This window comes from Manacus candei, unplaced genomic scaffold, assembly GCF_025592945.1.
Source record: "Manacus candei isolate 608988 ecotype Guabito, Panama unplaced genomic scaffold, ASM2559294v1 h1tg000028l, whole genome shotgun sequence".
Taxonomy (NCBI): domain Eukaryota; kingdom Metazoa; phylum Chordata; class Aves; order Passeriformes; family Pipridae; genus Manacus; species Manacus candei.
Window position 1 is genome coordinate 32862151 of NW_026138076.1, and position 23094 is coordinate 32885244.

At 41.6% G+C, this 23094-nt stretch overlaps 2 protein-coding genes and 1 long non-coding RNA gene across 14 annotated transcripts in view; 2 read left to right on the forward strand and 1 right to left on the reverse strand.

Moving 5' to 3' along the window:
* Nucleotides 1–2470: 2470 nt before the first annotated feature.
* Nucleotides 2471–9372, forward strand: LOC127472037 (radial spoke head protein 6 homolog A-like). Its single transcript, XM_051789665.1, has 6 exons — nucleotides 2471–3170; nucleotides 3676–3910; nucleotides 5574–6311; nucleotides 7416–7557; nucleotides 8395–8512; nucleotides 9150–9372. The coding sequence occupies exons 1-6, from the start codon at nucleotides 2947–2949 to the stop codon at nucleotides 9370–9372; spliced, it is 1680 nt and encodes a 559-aa protein (XP_051645625.1). The 5' UTR covers nucleotides 2471–2946.
* A 46-nt stretch (nucleotides 9373–9418) lies between these two features.
* LOC127472070 (uncharacterized) overlaps nucleotides 9419–23094 on the reverse strand; it is an 84797-nt gene continuing 71121 nt past the window's right edge. Inside the window, exons 2-3 of the long non-coding RNA XR_007904849.1 lie at nucleotides 14586–14713; nucleotides 9419–9543 (exon numbers count right to left, since the gene is read on the reverse strand). This is a non-coding gene — a long non-coding RNA (uncharacterized LOC127472070). The remainder of the gene's footprint in view (nucleotides 9544–14585; nucleotides 14714–23094) is intronic.
* CENPE (centromere protein E) overlaps nucleotides 15645–23094 on the forward strand; it is a 41850-nt gene continuing 34400 nt past the window's right edge. For all 12 annotated transcript variants that reach the window (XM_051789605.1, XM_051789615.1, XM_051789614.1 and 9 more), the window contains exons 1-11: nucleotides 15645–15770; nucleotides 16004–16095; nucleotides 17517–17606; nucleotides 17683–17801; nucleotides 18855–18974; nucleotides 19709–19790; nucleotides 19989–20056; nucleotides 20138–20209; nucleotides 21715–21766; nucleotides 22572–22659; nucleotides 22850–22976. In XM_051789605.1, the coding sequence (XP_051645565.1) occupies nucleotides 15715–15770; nucleotides 16004–16095; nucleotides 17517–17606; nucleotides 17683–17801; nucleotides 18855–18974; nucleotides 19709–19790; nucleotides 19989–20056; nucleotides 20138–20209; nucleotides 21715–21766; nucleotides 22572–22659; nucleotides 22850–22976 (966 nt within the window). In that variant the 5' untranslated portion in view covers nucleotides 15645–15714. The remainder of the gene's footprint in view (nucleotides 15771–16003; nucleotides 16096–17516; nucleotides 17607–17682; nucleotides 17802–18854; nucleotides 18975–19708; nucleotides 19791–19988; nucleotides 20057–20137; nucleotides 20210–21714; nucleotides 21767–22571; nucleotides 22660–22849; nucleotides 22977–23094) is intronic.

The following is a 23094-nucleotide window of genomic DNA, read 5'->3' on the forward strand; positions in this document are numbered from 1 at the left end:
CATTACCAGTTGAAAAGGGAAGCTCTATTCAGATTGCCTGTCATTCCCTTCCCAGTTCAAAAGCAAGCATGTTCAAAATTCACTAATGAAACTATACAAATACAACAGATGTCCAGTCCTATATGCGACCATACCACCTTTGGATCTCCATTTTGAAACCAGTAACAGGCAAGACTTCAGTTTAAAAAAAATTTAAAAAAAAGGCTACTGAAAGCAGAATTGAATCCACAGGACAAGAAACCATGCCTACCTGTCCACAGCAGAGACAATTAACAGCAGAGACAATTAACATATCTCCCTCGAAAGGAAAAACATTAATACCTTAGCTACTGTTCAGCTAATTAACCCATGCTACTGACAGTGATCATCAGAGTAAGATTCTGCAACAATATTGCACATATGCATTTCCTACTTTTCTGTATTGACAAAAGATCATCACAGCACCTTGCTGAAACATCTTTCTGCACTGATGTACTCTTTGTCCTGAGCCCTTGCAATATAGGTGCCCCTAGTTTTCTTTATTTCCTGAACAAGATTGAAAAGATAAAGCAGTTTCCCCTCTTGAGCATCTGTTTCACACAGTATCACAGGTAGAAAAGTAACTTAATTCCACATAGTTTTTATAGAAGTAAATTACTCAACAAGTTTTTTCTCCAAGTATGAGATATGGATATCAAATCAAAAGGAATTCACAAGTAATTTGCAAGTACTGTACCGCCCTCTGCAGTCAATGTGCAAGTTCTGCAAAATGAATCTGAGTATATTCCTTGAAAAGATCAGTAGGTCAATAATAAAAATTCTACCAGTTGAAACTCAGCAGAAGCAACATTTTTATGGTAATGTCTTACTGGTTGGAATCACAGGAACACAATACAGTAACTTTTTAATTCTTCACATAAATGCTCTACCTATTAAAGAATGTGGAAAAGTATGTTTTGCTGCTGTTTCAGGAGTCAGATTCCTCAATGATACTTTCTGGCATTTACTGTCCTGGAACTTGACAGAAGTTTGCCATGCCCCATCTGATTATTTTCTCTGGTTACTTCTAATAGATATCCAAAATAAACCAAATTTTTTAAAACTTACATTAACTGATCCATCAGTGAGAGAGAAGTATATTTTACAGTTTAGGTATTGCACTATTTAACACAACTTAAAACTTTAATAGGGCATTTTGCTGACATTTGTACAGCACTGTAGTGGAGGTGCCAGGTGCCCACCAAAGCTGCTCTATCACTCCTTCTTTTAAACCAGAGAGGGGAGAGAAACCGCAATGGGTCAAGATAAGAGCAGGAAGATCATTCACCAATTACTGTCAGAGGCAATACAGACTCAGCTTGGGGAAATCAACTGAATTTATTACCAATCAAACCAGAGCAGGATAATTAGAAATAAAACCAAATCTTTAAAACAATTTAGTGTTCGAATACCCTTGCAAAATGGAAGCTACTTACATTATGGCCCTCTGCCTCCTTAACTCTTCACTCTCACCACTGACAGGACTTGAGGAAATGGCATGAAGCTGAGTCGGAAGGTTTAGTTTGGATATCAGGGGAAAAGTTCACCCAGAGGGTGGTTGAGCACTGGAACAGGCTCCCCAGGGAAGTAGTCACAACACCAAGCCTGACAGAGTTCAAATAGTGTTTGGACAATGCTCTCAGGCACATGGTGTGATTCTTGGTGTGTCCTGCATAGGGCCAGGAGCTGGATTTGATAATCCTGATGTGTCCCTTCCAACTCCGCATATTTACAATTCTATGATTAACACTGACAGCGCTGCATGACAAAACTGCTTCCTATCAGAGCACCTTCATTCTAACTTAATTTACACCTGCTTTTTCCCCCTTGAATCTTGAATCAAAAGTTTTTTAAGCAGTTATCAGATTTTACAGTATTTCTCTTCTCCTAAAAAACTTTGTACCTCACGAACTGCATGATATATCGCTACTAAAAGGCATATGAAAGCAAAGAAGGCAAACCAACATCCTTTTAAAACAAAACTCAGATTTGAAGTTCCACTCTTCTGCTCTCAGAGAGCATCTGAAAGATCCTCATACCACAAATGTTCAAGGCAAAGTACTAACAGCACGTCACGGTTTCATAGAATCAGACTGGTTTGGGTTGGAAGGGACCTTAAAGATCACCTAATTCCCACTGCCCATGGCAGGGCGGTGGGGAAGGGGGGGGAGTGTCACTAGACCAGGTTGCTCAGGGCCCCATCCAGCCCGGCCTTCAACACTTTCCTTTCACCGGGACCCCCGTGGGTTCCGCTGGGAGGGAAGCGCTCGAACACCCCTGTGGAAGGAGTGCCAGCAGGGGCAGGTGGCCGGAGTTCCGCTCCCTGCCGGCGCCTCGCCCGCCACCCCGTTCCCCCGGCGACGCCCCGCCCGCTGCGCCGCCGGCGCGGCCGTTGCTGCGGCACCCGCGGGGCGGGGGCTGAGGGGCTGCGTGTGCCCCGGGCCGGCCGGACAGCACCGCACCCGCCGGGCTCACAGGGGCCCCGCCCCGGGCTGTGCCGCGGGAAGGGCAGGAGCCAGGCCACCTGTGGCACGGACACAAGGCCCCGGCCGGGCCGAGCCGCACGCTGCCACAGCGGGACCCCGGGCAGCCGCCTGCTGAGACCCTCATCAGCCTCAGCGGGAACCGGGACCAGCTCCCTAGGAATACCGAGAGATAAGGCAAGGGGCTGAGCAGCCACCAGGACCGAGGGAGAGCATCTCTCAGCCACAAGCACCCCTCCAAGCGCAGGACCAAAAGGGAGGTGTCGGCTAGAGCCGAGCACCGGGACAAGGACCGTATCAATCGCAGAGCCCAGTTCAACACCTCCGTCATCCGCGGCCAGCAGAGCAAGCCGCTGACGAGCTGCAGGGGCCAGAAAGAAACATCAGTCAGAGATAAGCGCTGGGACGAGCCTCCCATCAGGCCCGGGGGGGGGCAGGCAAAAACATGGATCAGTCGCCAGGATTAAACCCTTCCCAGGGTGCTGATCAGACATATGCCTATGAACGTGGGCATGGCCCTTATCAGCCACACGAACCAGGTTATGGTCTTGATCAGCCAGATTACAGCCCATATGATGATCAGATACCCGATCCAAAAGCCCGAATGCTGGCAATCCAGAATGCAAAAGCCTATTTACTGAAGACCAGCACAACATCTGGCCTGAACTTGTAAGTATGAAAAAGAGTCAATCAAAAATGGTAGGAAGTATAAGTGGAGAGAAGATTAGTGTTGGTGAAAGGGCAAAGGGTTATGTTAAGAAAGGGAAGGATACCAGGGAGGTATATACAGAATGGGACAATATGTTATAAATGCAACATTTCATCACTACGTGATACTTGCATGTGTCCAACATCTTTCAGAATCAAAGTTCCTAAAGGAATTTTATAGGGAGCCCAAAAAGAAATTGATTTGATTAAGAGCAAGTTTAAATTCAGCTTCAGCTCTTAAGATGGGGGGGTATATACAAAAAATGGAAGATGGGACTGCTCCCAAGTATAATCAGGCTAGTTTTAAGTCTAATTTTTCATAATGCTCCATGAGCGCCTTTCTTCTAATTATTCCAATGACTTCTCCAAAGTTCCAGATGATTAGCTTCTACTTCAGATATTAAAAGCATAATATTCTGACATAATTTTTTGTAGTTGGCCAACAATGTTTACATTTATATGACAGATACGATCATTTTGCTAATGTGCTAACAAAGATCCTGGATGAACAGCCCACAAATACAGTAGACATAATTGAGAATATCAGCAAGGATGTGAAGTGGGCTCGATTTCAGAAAAAAATGGACACTCTTCGAGACGAATATGAGATTCCTCCAACATATGAAGCTGCAGAAAAGTGCAAAGCTTTGTTCATCAAGGAAAACGGAGAAGAAAATGAAGAAATAATAGAAGAAGAGATAGTGAGTTATTATCAGAGTGAAACAGATTACCCTCTGTATCAGGGAATGGGTGGGTGGATGGTGTGAAGAGAAAGGGAGGAAGTTGTGGTCTCTTCTGTAGCGCTGCCTCTCACGAACATATAAATAATTGCAATCACAGTATCATGTGCCCTCTCTGTAGCTGAGCTGGTCCCATGTCTAGTTGTGAAGAAGAAAACCCATCCGGTTACTTAGTCGGGATTTTTCCATGTAGTAAATCTACTATCCCCAGCCTTTAAAATTGTGGATGTTCTAGAGATGATGAACAGAAAGTAAAGTTTATAACATCTCCCATATGCCAGTTCAGCATGGAATATTGCTTCCAAGTTTCTTTTCTTTATCTAAAAGGGACATTTCTTTATCTAAAGAGACCATAATATTAGACGCCAGTTACAGAATATTGTGCACGGCTGCTAGTGTAAAAGAGATTCTCTGTTTTAGAGATTTTGTGATCTTTCCTGCTCCAACTGTGGTTCTAGTCTGTCCTTCTCCAACTGAAACAAAATATGGTTTTAATGAAGAATTACTAGACTTGAAAAGCCCTTTCTTAAAACAGGATTTTGCATTATTCAGTTGCATATATTCAGAAGCATTTGTACCCAATGAAAAATTAGAATTCCTATAACGAGAATTATAAGAATATAAATGAGAATTCATATAATAACCAAGGGAAAGCAACCAACAAGATGTTGATTTTCATATTAGGTTACCAGTATATATTCAAATGAATTGCCATTGCAGAGTAGAAATACCAACAACAGTAGAGATAGTCCTTCATCTTTTCCGTAGCCTATTATGTATCTTACAGTAACAATATAGGATAGAAAAATGGCAAAAAAGCAGGTTATTTCAGAAAAGAATTCTGAATTTTTCATACTCCTGTCAATCTTGCTTTGATATAAGAAACCTGGAAGGTCTAAAGAAATTCCATATGAAGCTAGCACTAATTCCTCCAAATTCCCTATGCTGTCATGTCCAATTTCTAATAACTCTGTCTGTGTTATATGATCACGTACCCCCATGAAATGAGAGAAGGGTGATAAAGCGAATGGAAATACTTAATTAAATCATTACTGGACTAGTTCTGCTTCCACTGAAGCCAGATGGGGTCTTCCTATGGACTTCAGTAAGAGCAGGGGGCAGTATTTTAAAAAATGCATGGAGCTGTATGCCAAGGTCTTCAAATAAACAACATTCACTTCAGAGAAATATTGCTGGTCTGGTGGCTCAATATATAAAGTCTGTATTATATTTTCCCCCAAATCCATCTGTCACAAACAGAAGGAAACACAGTGTCACTGTTTACAGGCCTCTTAGCTGACATGCCCTAGCACTGAAGTCCTTTGTAGATTCTGTGTAAGAATTCTGACTTTCCTTATGTTGCCATAATTAGGAGTTTGAACTTTTAAATCCTGTGTTCTAAAAGCTGCAGTTCATCTGAGTTTTCTTCTTTTTCCTTAAAAGGCATTTTTAATTTTTCTAAATGATAGTGAAAGATGTAGTGAATGAAAGTCTGCAAAGCACTTTGAGAGAATGAGTAGCACTACAGGAAAGAGAAGTATAATGTTCAGTACATAACATGTTTAATTTTTCAAATAGATAATTATATTATTCTTTAACTCTAACTCCAAATCTTCTTTCCCAGGGACATTCCCCTCTACCGAATGTAATGGAAACAGCCTTTTATTTTGAACAGGCTGGAGTTGGCTTGAGCAAAGATGAATCCTATTACATATTCCTTGCCCTTAAAAACCTAACTAGTGTTCAGCCAATCCAGACCTGTCGCTTCTGGGGCAAGATTTTGGGCCTGGAAATGAACTATATTATAGCGGAAGCACAATTACGTGAAGGGGAAGAGGAGGAGGAAGCAGGAGAGGAAGTTACTGAGGAAGAAGTAAAAGGGATGGATGAGGTCGAAGAGCAAGATGAGGAAAAAGAAAAAGAAGATGAACCACCAAAGTCCACCTATAAACCCCCACCTGATATCCCAAAAGAAGAAAATGGGACTGGGGCTAATAAATATGTCTACTTTGTCTGTAATGAGCCAGGCAAACCCTGGGTGAAGTTGCCTCCAGTGACACCAGCCCAGATTGTCTGTGCCAGGAAAATCAAGAAGTTCTTCACTGGTCGGCTGGATGCTCCTGTTGTGAGCTTTCCTCCTTTTCCTGGAAACGAGGCCAATTACCTGCGTGCACAGATAGCTCGAATCTCAGCAGGAACCCATGTCTCTCCCACTGGATTTTACCAGTTTCCAGAAGAGGAAGAAGAGGAAGAAGGTGGGGATACATATGAAGAAAATCCTGAATTTGAGCCTCCTGCTGTGGCTGAAATGGTGGATTCTCTCTCCACGTGGGCACACCATGTAAAGAATATTCTGAAGCAGGTATGTGCTCAGCAGGTGTGTGCTCACACCGAGCACCATTCAGATACCATTCACACTGCAGTACTTGTACAGTACAGAATGTCAATGGCACTCCTCACCTGCACGTTCAAGCTATGGTATTGGACTGCCACGTTTTTATACAAAAGATATATTTTATATATAATATGTAAATATCTTGCACATGTACATATATATATATATATTTAGGAACCTTCTAGATTTAGTACTTTTTTCAATTATGCATTCTTGAGGTTGAAACCTATCTTTAGATAACAGTATGGAGTTAGGCCCTGATAACTATAATTTCTGGTAATCTTTTGTATTAGGTTCTCTGTGTTGACATCCTTACTTGACAAAAATGTTTAAAATTTTCCTTTCTTGGGTAGGATGCTAAAATGCAGATAGCTTTTGATTGTATGCTAAATGGAACTTATTTGTTGTTTTCTTCTTTTTGTTTTATACTTTCTGCTGTAAAACATGCAAGTGAAAAAGCTTAAAAGCATGTGCTATCAGGCCTGTGGTAGAAAGAGGTATTACTAATTTGATGATCATTGCTGGATGGTTGGCTGGCCAGTCTACCAGTTCAAGAATGCTAGTGTAATATAACAGCAAATGGTAGGAAATGAGGTTTAAACTTACTACCAGCAAAACAACAGTTGTAAAAAATAAAGTTTATATGCACTAGAGTCTTAAGAACATGTTCCTCTGACCGGTAGCTAAATAACAAGGTAGATTTTAAAGGAAGAGGTAAAGTCCATATGTTAAGCCTCTTAGTTTGCAGTAACTGGTAGTCTAGCAAGGATATAAATGAAACTGGTCAGGAACTGAAGACTACAAAATCACAAAAAACTAATGGCAGAGGTATGAGGTTATTCTGAAATAGTAAGCAGGGATGAGCGAGGAAGGAGGGAGGAAAGAGGGATATAGGAAATGCTCTGCCAAGAGGATACAATATTCTGCCAACAATATACCGGTTATGGAATACATATTTTTCTTCTCCCTATCCCTTAACTCTGTGTGTGTGTCTGAGCCAATTGTTTTAACTGGCTTGCATTCTTTCAGTGATTGTTACATGTATTTATTATTTTTCCGTATCAATTATAGGGTCGCTGTGTTTGGATTAATCCTCAAAAATTAGAGGAAAAAAATGAAGAAGAGGAAGAGGAGGAAGACGAGGAAGAGGAGATGGATGAGCAACAGGCAGAAACAGGACCACCCCTTCTTACTCTGCTCTCTGAAGATGAAGGTATTCTTCATGGAACATGAAGTTTTTGATAGAGAGCCACTAGGAATGTTGGCATCTAGGTAGTAAATATTTGAAGTTATAGGACTCTGGCACTTTTTGGAGGAATATAGTTTGCCCCTGTGGGGTAAACACATTCTTTTAGAGAATCAATCAAAAGCAAAATGGTTAACAGTATTGACATTAAAACTGAAATAATCAGGTTTACTAGGAAACAATCTTGTTGAGATTAAAGGGAAAAAAATAACTTAGACTTGTCAGGTTATTGCACATTCAGGACAGCTGAAATACATTCAGCTATTTTTACCTCATCTTTTTAGGCCAAAAAAAAAGTGTATGTGCATGTGTAAATAAATAAATTAATTAATATGTACACACATACACTGATGTTCGGTATTTGTATAAACATTTAGATGTTTTAGCATATTACTGCAGCAAATCATGGGAATAAGGGAGCCTGGATATTAGATTACATCAATATTAAATTATTTTCCTACTCTCCATTCTTTAATGGAGGTGAAATATAACTATATAATGTATCCATAAGTGCTAAAAAGTCCTTGACAAAAGAAACCAGGGTTAATGCTACTGAATTTGAGTAGCATTCCTGTGGGTCTCTAAGAATTCCTATGCTACCTGCTCATACATTAGAGCCACTTGTTCAGATACAGTTTATTGTTTCTGACTTTTGGCTCTTCTAACATGCAACTTAATATAACTGTTGCTTGAATTCTGTAAGTCTTTCTGTAATTCTGAAAATCTTGTAGCTCAGTCTTAAATGTTTTGTAGAGGCTTCTAAGTGCATTTATTCATAGACAGTGTGTGTTTGGCTGCCTCCAGGAATTAAAGACATCCCTGCTTGGACACCTCAGCATTCTACAAACCTGATCCCACAACACTCTGTTGCAATTATCCAGTCTAACCGGTGGCCTGGAGCATATGCCTTTGCATCTGGCAGGTGAGAATCTAGTTGACATGGTTACAACACAGACTGTATATGCTACACACAGGCACCTGGCAAAGTTGCTTTATTATTAATTCACTGACTGAATTCTAACTATTCAGGAGACTGATGGAGAAGGCCACTTGAATGTGCACAGCAACAGTAAATATGTATTTAAGAGTAAAAACAAATAATCATTGGAAAGACTGGAATAAAGTTAGTGGATGTAAATGTCCAGTTAGTATTTGGGCACAGTCCTTGATTTAAAACCTGTGTTCTTGGGTCTGTGGTACTTTCTACAAAAACATCTACATTCTGTGGTTCTAATGTTCATTTGTTTCCACTACAAATAGTACAGTCATGACCTCCACCTGCTTTTAAAAAGGCACTGGAGTTGGTGTCAGAAGTGGCGCTATGTTGTTACCCGAGTGAAGTTGGAGTCATATTGCAATATAGTGCAGTGACACTTCATCATTTTAAACAGAAGATGTATTAATCAACCATTAGAGCAGTTAAAAAAAGGTGCCATCTTTTAAATTCTTCTGTTATAGGATATCTGTAACTTTTTGCGCAGCAGAGTAAGGAAGCCTGACAGTATCTCTGCTGATATTTTGTCAGGAGCTGAATGTTTTCTTTCACTTCTCTTTCTCAGGAAATTTGATAACATCTACTTTGGCTGGGGTCACAAATACAGTCCAGAAAACTACACTCCCATCCTGCCCCCACCAGTGCAAGAAGAATATCCCAGTGGTCCAGCGATCACTGAGGCAAGAGACCCCACTCTGGAAGAGGAACTGGCTTTCAAGGCTGCGCAGGAAGCTTTAGCTGCAGGTGAAGAAGAGGAAGAGGAAGAGGAAGAAGAGGGGGATGATTAAAATGTGGGGGTAAACATATTGTTTTAAAACTTTAAACGTGAATAGTATTTTCATGATGTAGTCATTAATTTGTTGACCTTAAAAGAAATGCAATTGGAGCATACCTTCTTTTTTGATTTCTCTAGGCTTCTCTTTGCAGCTACCTTCCACTCTTCCTCCACCCCTAAAGCCCTTTTGTTACGACCCGCCCCAGGAAAAGAGAGGGGGGGGGGGGTAACTCAGGTTTTATCAAAAATTCCTTTGGGGTGGATTAAAGCGAAGCGACACTAAATAATCGGTGTATGAAAATATATAAGATTTATTTCAACAGTTTTGTATCAACAGGTAAGTTAATAAGATTTATTTTAACAGTTTTGTATCAACAGATAGGTTAACATTTTTGTGTGCTGTCATAATCAATAGGTAAACTAACACCTTTGGGTGCTGTCATAAGCTTTCTGGGGAGGAGAAAAATGCATAGGGGAGAGAAAGGCAGGATAAGAGCCAGGGAGAGTAAGGGAAAGAAAAGCTGAGAGTAGACAGATGTCCATAGTCACCGCCCACGGGGTCCAGCGACGCTTGATGGTCTTGATTCGCAGGCGGTGGGGGAGAAGAACTCCCCAAATTCCCAAAGTCACCAGTAAGTTTATATGCTCTGGCGCCTCCCTGGCATGAGGGGTTGCCTCCCTTTTTTGGACTTAGTCCTCCAGAGGCACATTGTCTTTTCAGTTGTTGTTCGCCCAGCAGAGGTGTCAATAGGCAAGAGCCTGCAAGGTTGACTCTTCATGGGCTATCAGAGGTAACTAATCGCCCAGCAGGTGTGTCAAAAACCCAAGGTCAGTTGTCGTTTTCAGGACAGTAGGTGTGTCAAAAGCCTGAGAATGCATAAATCATCAACTATCTCAGTCTCTGACACCACCCCGTGATTTATGCATTCAATAGTTTTTCTTCTTTTGTCGTTCTCTGTGAATCTTCTTTGTGGGCAGTGCTTTTCGTATAGTGGACAGGGAGACAGAAGAGTGAAGGAAAGGAAGAGATTGCCCTAATGCATTACAATTCTCCCCCCCTTCAAAAAAACAAACTAATTTTATAATAACATAGTAAGCTAATTTGCATTAGTTACTCTCTCCACCCTGTGGGTCGTCATAGGGGATGTAATAGGATCTCAATGGTTACAATCAAATTTCTTAACATTAATGAGGTTACAAACATACATACAAATATTTGAAATTATACATCAAAAAACACTGAGTTACTTGGGAGCTGGTAAAAGGTTTTCTTTTGTTTTCTTTTAGGCCTAAATTTAGTTCCGTTTTTGTTAAATTTAACCAAAATTAAAATTCAATGCCTTTCAAGGCAGAAGGCTAATGTATATAATGCATATTCATATAACTCTAAATATGCACAAATACTTGTACTAACTCCCAGGTTATATTTGGTTGAGTTTCTCAATCGAGAGAGATATTTAAAAGGACAAAATGAACTTGACAAAAATCAAATTAACAGTACATCTTATACAATTTTACCAGTAAGTTGCTCACATTCAAAAGCTTCTCCCAAACTAACCTGCCCCCCAACAAAATAATAAAACAAACTTGGCAAAACGAAACTAGCAGTACATAAAATGGCTCGTCCTACACAATCTTATCAGTGAATTGTTCATGATAAAAAAAACAACAAAACCCAGATAAGTCAACAATTATTAATAAGCTGATAACACAAGTAATTCTGGGAGTAGAGGGAGCACAAACACAATGTTTGTGGCAAACTTTTACATATTGAGACAAAAATACATATAGGCATGCATATTACAAAGTTATTAAGATAAAAACATTAAGAACAGTATAAGTCTTCAGTCCTGTTGCTATTTCGTTTTCTCATGGAGTACTTGTAAGTTGATAATAGAAGCAGTTGTGGGGGCAGTTATCTCTTCTGCCTCTTGCTGTAATTGAAGCTCCATTGGTTTCATGCAGTTTGATCTCATCTGCTGGCAGGTTCCTGCAAAAGAACAAATCTGGCCCACTACGGACCCATTATTAAAAAGAAGGAACTATCTATTTATCCAACTCCTTTTCTTATCTGGCATAATGTTACTAGGGCAATAATAATAGAGAAGTTTGGAACATGTTTTCTCCAAAAAACAAATAAACTCAGACGGACAGAGAGGGGTGGGAGACCAAACACCCATTCTCTCCCTCTGGCATCTCTCCAGGCTCGACCCTTTAATAAATCTAACCCCAGGATATTAGCTGGTAGTGGCCCCACAATCATGGTAGTTTCTGGGGCTGTCTCATCTCCAGGTAAGCAGCATTTCACTCGAGCAGTGTATTGGGGTTGGGATTTGCCAAAGGCATCAGTTACCCATATTTCCTTTTTGTCTGGCTTAATACCACACTGGGTAGCAGCTTCAGTTTGGAGTGCTGAGACCTGTGCACCCGTGTCTACCATGGATGTAACTAAAGATTTAAAAGGGCCAAGAGGAAAAGTGATTACCAAATCTCCCTGGTTGTTTTCTGTAAGCTTTCTCTCATAAACCCACTGGCTATTTTTTGGCTTATTTACTTGAGGGCAGTAAGTCCAGTTCCTTGACTCAGAACTGGTCAAACTGGTTAGTCCGGTTTCTGGAGAGGCTGAGGGGATCACAGTGTTGGACTCCTTAGAGGGGCTGCCCTTAGGGGGTGCCTTGTGCTCTTTGATCTTATCCCAGTGCTTTATCAAGTATTCTAAATTAGCAGTGGGTAATTTATCCATCACTTCTAGAGGAATTCCTTTTGCAACACCTTCTCTCCACAGACTGTATCTCTTTCTTCCGCTAGATGACACATTTTGTTGACAAATACCTGGCGAGGCAGGTTTTTGGACTTTCCCTGCCCTCCTGCAGTGTATTCTCTGGCCATTGGTACCAGGGAGCCCCAGCTGCTGACCAGTAGCTATTAATTCTTGGGCTATTTCCAACCAGGTTATTCCTGATGGAGCACCCCTTCCTCTAGGTCTGGGGGTTGCCTTTATGCGCTCCTGTAATTGTTTAGCATAAACTTTTAGTGCATCAGGCAGGCCTCGAATTAAAACTGGAAATCTCTGTGGATCTGCCTCGAGTTCCATTGGGGAATTTCGTTGTGGGTCTAATAATTTTGTATGCATTAACTGGAGACATGCGGTTTTTTGTACACTTTTTACAATGTGGCCAATTGTGGGTGTTTTAATCGTGTGAGGATCTCCCCTTTCTATAGGGTCTAACCCACCTGCCCAGTAGGCAGCTCTCTGGGTCAGGGACCACGGGGCTCGGTTATCATTTGTGGTCAGGAAAACCCCTGGGCCCCAAAATCCTCTGGCCTCATCTTCACTTAATAAAATTCGGTCTCCCCCAGTAAGGGACACCCTCCACACATATTCAGTCTCTGATTCGCTGGCCTTACGGCTGTATTTCTCCTGAATTCTGGCCAGTGCTTCCCCCGTGTACGGGGTAGTTCGTGTGGTAGTTTGCCGATCTGCCCCCAGGCCAGTGGTTTCAGTTTTAATGAGGGGACGCATATGTATTACCCCGTCCTCCGGGTAACTTTGCTTCAACTCTTCTAATTCCCCAGAGGGGTACAGGGATTTGTTAACATCTGCCGGTTTAGGGTATTTTGAATGAATGTCTCGCAATTCACAATTTTTCATTTCCAGTATCTTTTTAAGCCTTTCATTTTGCTCCTCCTCATCTTGCAGGGCTGACCGAAGCAATGAGTTAATCTCTCTCTCTTTCTCCAGTGCCTGACGTTCAGCAGTTAACTGCAGGCGTTCTTTTTCTAATTGCTCCTGCAATGCCTTCATTGTCTCTTGAAGAGACCTTATCACCTCACCGGTAGATTTTTGAATAGCCTCTTTTCCTAGTTGGTCCTGCAAGGTTCTCATTGACTCTTGGAAAGATTTTATCACTTCACTTACAGATTTTTGAATAGCTAATTTTTGCCTTTGCACTGCTCTAAGGAATACGCCTAAGACAGCACCCAAAAAAACCAGTTCTAAACCAAGGATAGCTATCAGGAGGGAATAATCCCCATATAACTCAACCCGGGGTGTCATCATCCCCTTCGCCTCAGTCATTAACCCAGCTTAGGTTAATGTCTTTCTCCCCCTTAACCCTCTGAGGGCTGGTTTGACTCTCTCCTGGAAAACCTTTCAACAGGTCCAGGTACCAGAGAACCTTTCAACAGGTCCAGGCCACACCAGGAAACCTTTCAACAGGTCTGATGTGCCCGGGTCACACCGAGAGGAGAAAAATTCTTACTATAATTTTACTGCGAGGGGACAGTCACCATTTGACTCGCCCTCGGTACCAGTTTTAGACTACACCGATTACTCCACCACATCCAAAGTATCCTGTCCGTGACGCCAAAAAATGTTACGACCCGCCCCAGGAAAAGAGAGGGGGGGGGGGGTAACTCAGGTTTTATCAAAAATTCCTTTGGGGTGGATTAAAGCGAAGCGACACTAAATAATCGGTGTATGAAAATATATAAGATTTATTTCAACAGTTTTGTATCAACAGGTAAGTTAATAAGATTTATTTTAACAGTTTTGTATCAACAGATAGGTTAACATTTTTGTGTGCTGTCATAATCAATAGGTAAACTAACACCTTTGGGTGCTGTCATAAGCTTTCTGGGGAGGAGAAAAATGCATAGGGGAGAGAAAGGCAGGATAAGAGCCAGGGAGAGTAAGGGAAAGAAAAGCTGAGAGTAGACAGATGTCCATAGTCACCGCCCACGGGGTCCAGCGACGCTTGATGGTCTTGATTCGCAGGCGGTGGGGGAGAAGAACTCCCCAAATTCCCAAAGTCACCAGTAAGTTTATATGCTCTGGCGCCTCCCTGGCATGAGGGGTTGCCTCCCTTTTTTGGACTTAGTCCTCCAGAGGCACATTGTCTTTTCAGTTGTTGTTCGCCCAGCAGAGGTGTCAATAGGCAAGAGCCTGCAAGGTTGACTCTTCATGGGCTATCAGAGGTAACTAATCGCCCAGCAGGTGTGTCAAAAACCCAAGGTCAGTTGTTGTTTTCAGGACAGCGTAACTAATCGCCCAGCAGAGGTGTCAATAGGCAAGAGCCTGCAAGGTTGACTCTTCATGGGCTATCAGAGGTAACTAATCGCCCAGCAGGTGTGTCAAAAACCCAAGGTCAGTTGTCGTTTTCAGGACAGTAGGTGTGTCAAAAGCCTGAGAATGCATAAATCATCAACTATCTCAGTCTCTGACACCTTTATGAAGACTGTGCAATGAACGACTTAGCCTTTTTCTTAGATGACTGTGCAGTCTGCTTGCTAAAATGATATTGATTTAAACTAAGAACTATAATTCACCAAATGTTCACACTATTTTTCTAACCCTCACTTCGGTATTTTAAATAAAAAAAATTATAATCACATAACAATGTGTGAAATGTGTGCTTTTGTGTGTGAAAGCATACTGTTTAGATTCAGGAGGCAGCTTATCGAGGTACTGGCCAAGTGCATGGGGATGACACTGATCAGCAGCACTGCTGAGGCCGCACTTCGAATCCTCTGTTCAGTTTTGGGCCCCTCACTGCAAGAAAGACATTGAGGTGCTGGAGTGTATCCAGAGAAAGGCAACAGAGCTGGTGAAGGGTCTGGAGCACAAGTCTGATGAGGAGCGGCTGAGGGAGCTGGGGGTGTTTATCCTGGAGAGGAGGAGGCTGAGGGGTGACCTTATCGCTCTCTACAAGTACCCGAAAGGAGGTTGTAGCCAGGTCGGGATCAGCCTCCTCCTCAGTTACAAGCGATATCAGAAGAGCAAACAGCCTCAAGTTGCGCCAGGAGAGGTTTAGAGTTGGATATTAGGAAAAATTTCTCTATGGAAAAGGCTGCCATGGATTGGAACCGGCTGCCCAGGGCAGTGGTGGAGCCACCATCCCTGAAGGTATTTAAATGCCCTGTAGCTGTGGCATTTCAGGACACGGCTTAGCGGTGAATACGGCGGTGCTGGGTTTACGGTCAAACTCGATGCTCCTGGAGCCTTTTCCCCGGGGCAGCCACCCCTCCATCCCCGCACCACGGCCGCGGCGCCGCTCGCATCCCTGGGCGGCACCACCACAGCGCTGCCGGCAGACGGGAGGGGGGGTTTCACGGTAGAGCTCAGGGGCTGATCAGCCTGTCCCTCACTGCGCTTTCCTTGACTGTCTCCCTCGCTCCTTCTCCCCCCCCAGCTGCTGGCGAGTGGTGCGCTCCGCATGCGGCCTCCGTCCCACGTGGGCCAATAGGGAGCGGTCTCTGGGGCAGTTCAAACTGCGGCGGCGGTTGGGGCGGGCGGTGCCTGTCCAGAGCCGTGTCGGGTCCCTGTCCCTGTCCCTGTCCCGGTTCCCGGTCGGGCATGGCGGACGAGGGCGCGGTCACGGTCTGCGTGCGTGTGCGGCCGCTCATCGCCAGGTGAGGCTCCGGACAGGCGGGAGGGGAAGGCTGCAGTGGCGTTTACCCCAGAATGCTGCCATACTCCTCGCACCGTGAGGGGGCCGGGGCAGGGGCAGGAAGACGGTGTCTATCCCCGTGGCGGAAGGAGGGATCCAGATCCCTCCGGGGTAGAGGGTGTCGCGGTCAGGGGTCTGTGTTACGGGAGCAGAGCCCTGGCCCGATGAAGGTAACAGAGTATCTTCTTCTCTTAGAGAAAATGCTTCAGGAGATAAAGTGTCCCTGCATTGGAAGAGCGAAAATAATACTGTTTCCGACGTGAATGGTACCAAAATATTTAGTTACGGTAAGAATGTGAAAGCAATTGCTTTGCTTTGATGCTTATGCGGACCTCCGCTCCTGTACTGCTTGAACGTGTCGACGTGAGTGCCCTGAGCTTCCTGCAGTGTCCCTCAGCTTTTCCAATTTCATAATTCTGAAGCAATGTCGTTGAGGCACAGAGGATTTCTGGTTTAGGCAACACTGGGAATGTGCTTTTGAAGTCAGCTTCCTGGTGGACGTTGCTTTCTCTGTTCTGATTTATGTTCTAATGGCTTTGGAACACATGAACTCTGTTCTTTTCATATGAAATCCAGTTACAGACTAGACCAGGGCTAGTCTAGAGCATTTAGGGAGAAGGGGGTGGGGGGTAGTGAGTTGACCGTGGCTGGTTGCCAAGTACCCACTAAAGTCACTCTCTCACTCTCCCTCTGCAACTGGACAGAGGAGAGAAAAAAACCAGCTAAGGATTCTTGAGTTGAGATAAGAGCTGGGAGAAGTCACTTACTGATTACTTTCAAGGGCAAAACAGACTCAAAGTAGAGATATTAATTGAATTTATTACTAGCAGGATCAGAGCAAAAGAGTGAGAGGTAAAATAATCTAAAGAGACCTTCACCCCACCCCTGCTTCATTCCGTGCTCTCCCTCCTCCCCACCAGCAGTGCAGGGAGACAAGGAATGGGGGTTACGGTCAGTTGTTTCTGCTGCTGCTCAGGGAGAGGAGTCCTTCCCCTGCTCCCATGGGATCTCTCCCACGAGACACAGTCCTTGATGGACCTCTCCAGCATGAGTCCATCCCTCGGGCAACAGTTCTTCATGAAACTGCTGTCCTGTGGGTCACTCCTCCATGGGGTGCAGTCCTTCATGAATGAGCTGTATCAGTGTGGGTCCCCCACAGGGGCCACAAGTCCTACTGGGGAAAAACCTGCTCCAGCATGGGCTTCCCTCTCCAAGGGCTGCAGGTCCCCAGCAGGACCCTGCTCCATCTTGGGCCTCCCACAGGGTCACAGCCTCCTTCAGATATCCACCTGCTCCAGAGTAGGCTCCTCCATGGGCTGCAGGTTGATCTCTGCACCCTGATGGTCCTCCATGGGCTGCACGAGGACAATTAGCCTGTCTTGTCTGATTTACAATCCTCAGGGATAAATTAGCCATAACTATACTAAATAGGATGACTGTTTAACTGTGTCCTCCATTCTTACAGTTTTATTACTTATCTGTCATCTGTGCATTGCATGTTTCTTGGTTTTGTGTTTAATATTTATTTTAAAATAAAATTCTAAAAGCCTGATTAGTAGTGCCACAGTGATATTTTATGTTTGAATTACTCTACAAACAGTGATGCCTATTTATTGGATTTGAAGTCAGTGATACTGAGTAAGATGATAGGTTGGTTTTGACTTGCAATACAAGGGATTCACATGCTTTATTTTAATTTGTTTTTAAGATCGTGTCTTTCACTCCAGTGACAACACTCAGCAGTTATATGATGGTGTAGCTGTTCCAATTATACAGTCAGCTGTGCGAGGTTATAATGGTAAGTTTTAAAACTGTTTAAATGTTGTTTGTAAAGTGTTTTAGAAATAGTTGGTAAAACTCTACTATCTTTCTAGGCACAATTTTTGCTTACGGACAGACTGCTTCAGGGAAGACTTACACAATGATGGGAAATGAAGATTCTGGGGGCATTATCCCTAAGGCAATTCAACATGTTTTCAAAATTATTTGTGAGGTGAGCAATTCCATTAAATTGAAGTGACTGAAAGGACTGGTAATATTTGTGATCATTACATAAAAGTTTATTTTAGTATCAAGGAGCTTATGAGGGAAGTGAATTTATATTAGACTATATGTTGCAGTTGCTTTGCTAGCCTGGAAAAGATGAGTGGTTTAAAACAAAAAGCTAATGGGACTTTAGTTGAAATTAAATCAGAACAACACTGACGAGGGTTCTTAAACTTGCAAATATGTTCAACATTGATTACAAGTATAAACAGATACTCACTTTTTCATGTGGTAGATAAGGTAGCATGAAGCTTTGTGTTTATTCTGCTATTTTAAAAGTCTAAGAAATTAACAGCAATAAAGACTGTTTTTTTGGTGGGAAGAATATGACACTATATTTACTTATTTCAGACTTACAGAAGAATTGCTAATTGCTCAAGGTTAATAAAAGTAAGGAGAAGGTGTAAGTTAAAACAGTGATTTCTAAAACATGATTTGTAGAGCGCTTGCTTCTGCCTTGAGGGTATCAGGTAATCATTATCAGTTAAGTGAAATGCTCTCTGCTCCTCTAAGGATGTGCAGGGTACCTTGGGAGGTTTATGAAAGTAACTGAAGCCAAGAAAACTTTCCCTGAGTCCATTGTGCAGCCTTTCCTCACTCCAATATTCTCTACCAGGGAGGTAGGGGAAGAAGCAGCAGCAAAGTAAATACAAACAAGCAGAGAGAGAAGACAGGGTACACAGAGAGGAAAGAGCCTAAGCAGGAGGAAATTGGTTATGGAAAGGGTATTTAAGTGGGAAAACCGTTCTCATGCTTCTGTGGGGCAGTTATCTTAATTTTACAACCTATTAGAAGTGGTATATCTTTAATGCAGCTGGAAAGAGGTGGTATAGAAGAAAAATTATTCTGTATTGGTAGATGCTAATGCTACATAGGGGATGAGGGGAAAGAAATCTGTAGAACAATATCCAAACATACATCTCTGAGTTAAGAATACTTGCATTAAAAGATATTCATCAGTTAGTCTGTTAATAATTTTTTTTTTCTCTTTCAACGTTAGATCCCAGATAGAGAATTCTTGCTAAGAGTTTCTTACATGGAAATCTATAATGAAACCATTACAGATTTGCTTTGTGATAGTAGGAAAAAGAAGCCTCTGGGAATTCGTGAGGACATTAATGTAAGTGGACCTTATGTAATGTAAGTGTTGTATCTGCTTGTAGTAAAAGAATTTCAAAACAAAATGCCCTCAGAGGCATCTAGCTGAAAGCTTTTCTGGGTCAAATTGTGTAATTGTATCCTCAGCATTAGCAGAAGGACACTTGATATAGTAGAATAACAACAGTGACTTTGGGCTTTCTGTAGCTAGTTTACCTTTTTCAAAGTAGATACACTTTTCTACTTATAATCATGGAATAACCATGAGACTGGGACTATTCAGTAAAACGATCACCATAGAAAAAGAAATCTACTTTAATGCTGTTTCAGTTTCTTTATGTAAAGTTTTGTAGCAAATAATGTTGTTTTGGTTGTTTTGTTTTGTTTTTAATTTTGATGCCCTAAACAATGGATGTTTTTGGAATACGGGAAGAAGAGAAATTTACCAGTTGTATGATTATATCCTTATAACATTTACTGAAAAATATATTCCTGGATTCCCTCAGAAGATGTCCAGAAGGATATTTCCCCCAGCAGTTCTGTTTTTTGGAAACTTTCTAAATCTCTGGGTTTTGATTCTTGTGCCTTTAAGCCACAGTTTTGATGAAGGTCTAAACTTTATCCATCCCTTGTGTTTGGAGTAAAAAGACATTCAGCTGTTGAATAAGTAGCATAATAATTGCTGGTTATGTTAACTTTATGTATTGAAGTGAGTTTTGGAGTTCAGGAGAATTTATGACTGTGTTTATTCTATAGAGGAATACATATGTAGAAGATCTGATTGAAGAAGTAGTGGTTGCCCCAGAACAAGTTATGGAATGGATAAGAAAAGGAGAAAGTAAGTTATTTAGTCACTGTCAGCTGATACTTAAAAAAAACATTGATGGATCAGGTATATCTAGAACTGTGGGGTATCTTTTTGAGTTTATATTCAGAAATCAGTGTTTTTGAGAAAGTTTTAAAATTATGCTTTTTTTCTATTTATCTCCATTTTATCAAAATAGAAGCAGAAGTATTTTAATATTGTTTTTGGCAGGAAATCGTCATTATGGAGAAACAAAAATGAATGAGCACAGCAGCCGTTCTCACACGATCTTCAGAATGGTAAAAACTGCTTCACTATTAGGAGTGGTTGTATTGTTTTCAAAGTGACAAAAACTTGATTGCACTTTACTGCATTTCTAGATCATTGAAAGCAGAGAACGAAGTGACCCTGCAAATGCAAACTGTGATGGAGCAGTCATGGTTTCCCACTTGGTAAGTGTCTATTTAATGGTTTCTTGGAGTACAGCTTAGCTAGAGAATTTACTGTTACCACTTGTTTGAGAGAATAATGATACTTCATAATGACTTACAAATATACTTTGTTGTTAACTTCTAGCAGACATTTCTTAAGTATAGAGGGAGACCCCTGGGGTGTTACCTAGAGGATAACTTCCCACTGAAGGAAATGCTGACATGGGAATTACTTATGCTGGACTGGGGAGTGTTACGTAGCCCTTCCAGGAGCAGAAGGGGCTATGTCAGAGTGCTCTTGCATTTTGTGAAGTACATCTTCCCCTACATTTGTTTCTGACCACCCACAAGCTCAGTGAAATAACTAAATTGGTAAAATGGGTAACCTTAAGACTTCTGTTATCCTCTTTGCTAAAAGAACATTTGCCCTGCAGCTCCAGTGACCAGAAGATTCATTTTTTTTCACAAGTAACCCCTCTTAGCATCTCTTTGGTGGATTATTGGTATATGAAGTATCATAAACTGGGGGGAATACAACTGCTGATCTCTAGGGGAGTGTTATGGTTTCAGAAGCCTTCTCTACAGCCTTTTCTTGATTCTCAGAAAATAATCTGAAAAACTGGAGGAATGGAATCAGTATGAAACCATTTGAGCTTGCTAAAATGTGCAAAAGCACTCTGGAACTGGCAATAGCATTAATCACATGCATTGTGAAAAGAGCTTTCTGTTTTGGCTTCATGTGAAAAAGCTCAGTCTGAAAGTAAACACTGCTCAGGCACTATTTCAGCAAGCTACTACCTCCTTTTTTTCTTGCCATAAGTTATGATATCTACTCTTCTTACACTACCCCTATCCTTTGGCCTATTCCACCTGACCTTATACTAACCTTTACCTGGGGTAAGGGGAGAGGTTTTTGGCCTTTTTGGTCTGTTGCTGCTTGATGGAGTTAGTACAGGATTTTACCCTTCTGAAACAAAAACCAGCTAAAGTGAGGGCTACTTGCTCAGGCAAATCATTATGGGTTGTTGTGAAGTTCTAATTGACTTTGAACTGGATTCAGAGGGAGGCTTTTCCTCTGGCATTTAATTTCTTCTTTTCTGTATCCCCACAGTGACAGGCAAGGAGAGACATACAGCTGGTTCAGGACAGTGTGCTAGATAATCTCATCTAGGCTCTTTTTTCCATGAAAGATTCCTATGGCTTGAATTAGTAGCTAAGCACAGTTTCTCAGTACAGAAGTATCATCTTTTTGTTACTGAGGGTAGGGGTTCTTGCACTGCAAGTTTGAAATACTGTTTGGGGTGGTGTAATAGAGTTCATACAAACTTATTCTGTGTACTTTTGTACCTTGAAAGTATGTGCTGATGTGTGTATAGCAGCTATGGTTACTTCCAATAATGACAGACCTCTTGGGGTTTTTTAAGTGTAACTGTGGTTTATGAAATTCTTAGCAGAGATTTAGAATTAAGAGGATTTAAACTAAATTCTCTCAGAACTAACCTGTGAAATATTTCATAAATTTGCAGAACTTGGTAGATCTGGCAGGCAGTGAAAGAGCTAGTCAAACAGGATCTGAAGGTGAGTGTTAAATGGGGCTCTCCTGATGACCATTTCTGTTAATTAACCCTAACAAGAGACTATGATAGGAAATTCTTTGATCTATGTGCTATTGTGTTACTTATTGTCTATAAATAAGCTCTTTTCCCCTTGGTAGAGCAGGTTCTACTCAGGAAAATATTGTAAATGCTGTAAAGTGCAAACAAGTAAGTAGTAATATTCCTTTTCTAGAGTAGCAGGCCTGGCAACAGTCATGCACTGAACTAATAGAATGGAGATGACTCAGTAAAGATTCACCTGTAATAACAAAATCACTAGAAGCTTTTTAGGGACTTGTATATAAAGGTGAAGAGGGAGTAGATGGCTTGTTCTTTAGCTATTGAGAAACTTGGCTGTTAAAAGTGACAGCATGAAGCTGCACAAAAATGTCTTTATCAGAAAAAAGTGATCTGAGAGGGATGTCTTATGAAGAGTGACTAACCCAAAACTTGTATCTAAGGCTGGTTTGTTATGCATGTAAATGTTGCAATTGCAAAATTTAAACAGGAAACAAAATTAAAGTTCTTATAGCACCACCTACTTACTCTATAAAGGTTCTAAATGTTCATTTGTGATTACTCTCTTACTTCGATGCTTTTTGGCTATTACGAAGGATTTGATACTACCTGCTGATGACTCATAGTGCATTGTGGCACTTGAGATTCAACTCTTGGATAATCCTTCTGAGCATAACGTAGCACACAAGCTTGACAGGTTGAAAATGTATCTTAATGTTTTAAATTTAAAATAATTATAATAATTAAAAACATTACTGTGTGGTACCTAGGTGTCCGACTGAAAGAAGGCTGCAATATAAATCGGAGCTTGTTCATTCTGGGTCAAGTTATCAAAAAACTTTGTGATGACCCTTCTGGGTAAGCAACTGTTCATACACCTGTTATAAGATAAGTCACTACTAAACTAAGAAATTAAAATCCTTTATTTATACTATTTTGTAGGTAACTGTTTCAAATAACCTGTTATCTCTAGAAAATCTATTTACTGCAAGTTTCTTCTATGCAAAAATCCGAATGATTTTTTTTTTTCTTTCCTCTTTTTCATTAGCTTCATAAATTACAGAGACAGCAAGCTGACTCGAATTCTGCAGAACTCCCTTGGAGGAAATGCTAAAACTGTTATTATTTGTACAATTACTCCAGTTTCTTTTGATGAAACACTCAGTACTCTTCAGGTAAAACTTCTCACCTGTTCTCCAGCACTATTCTGGCTGAAGGCTTTGTTGTAGATAGGGGAGGGTGGAAAATGTAATCTGATGGATCTTTAATGACTTGGATCTTCTAAAGGGCTTC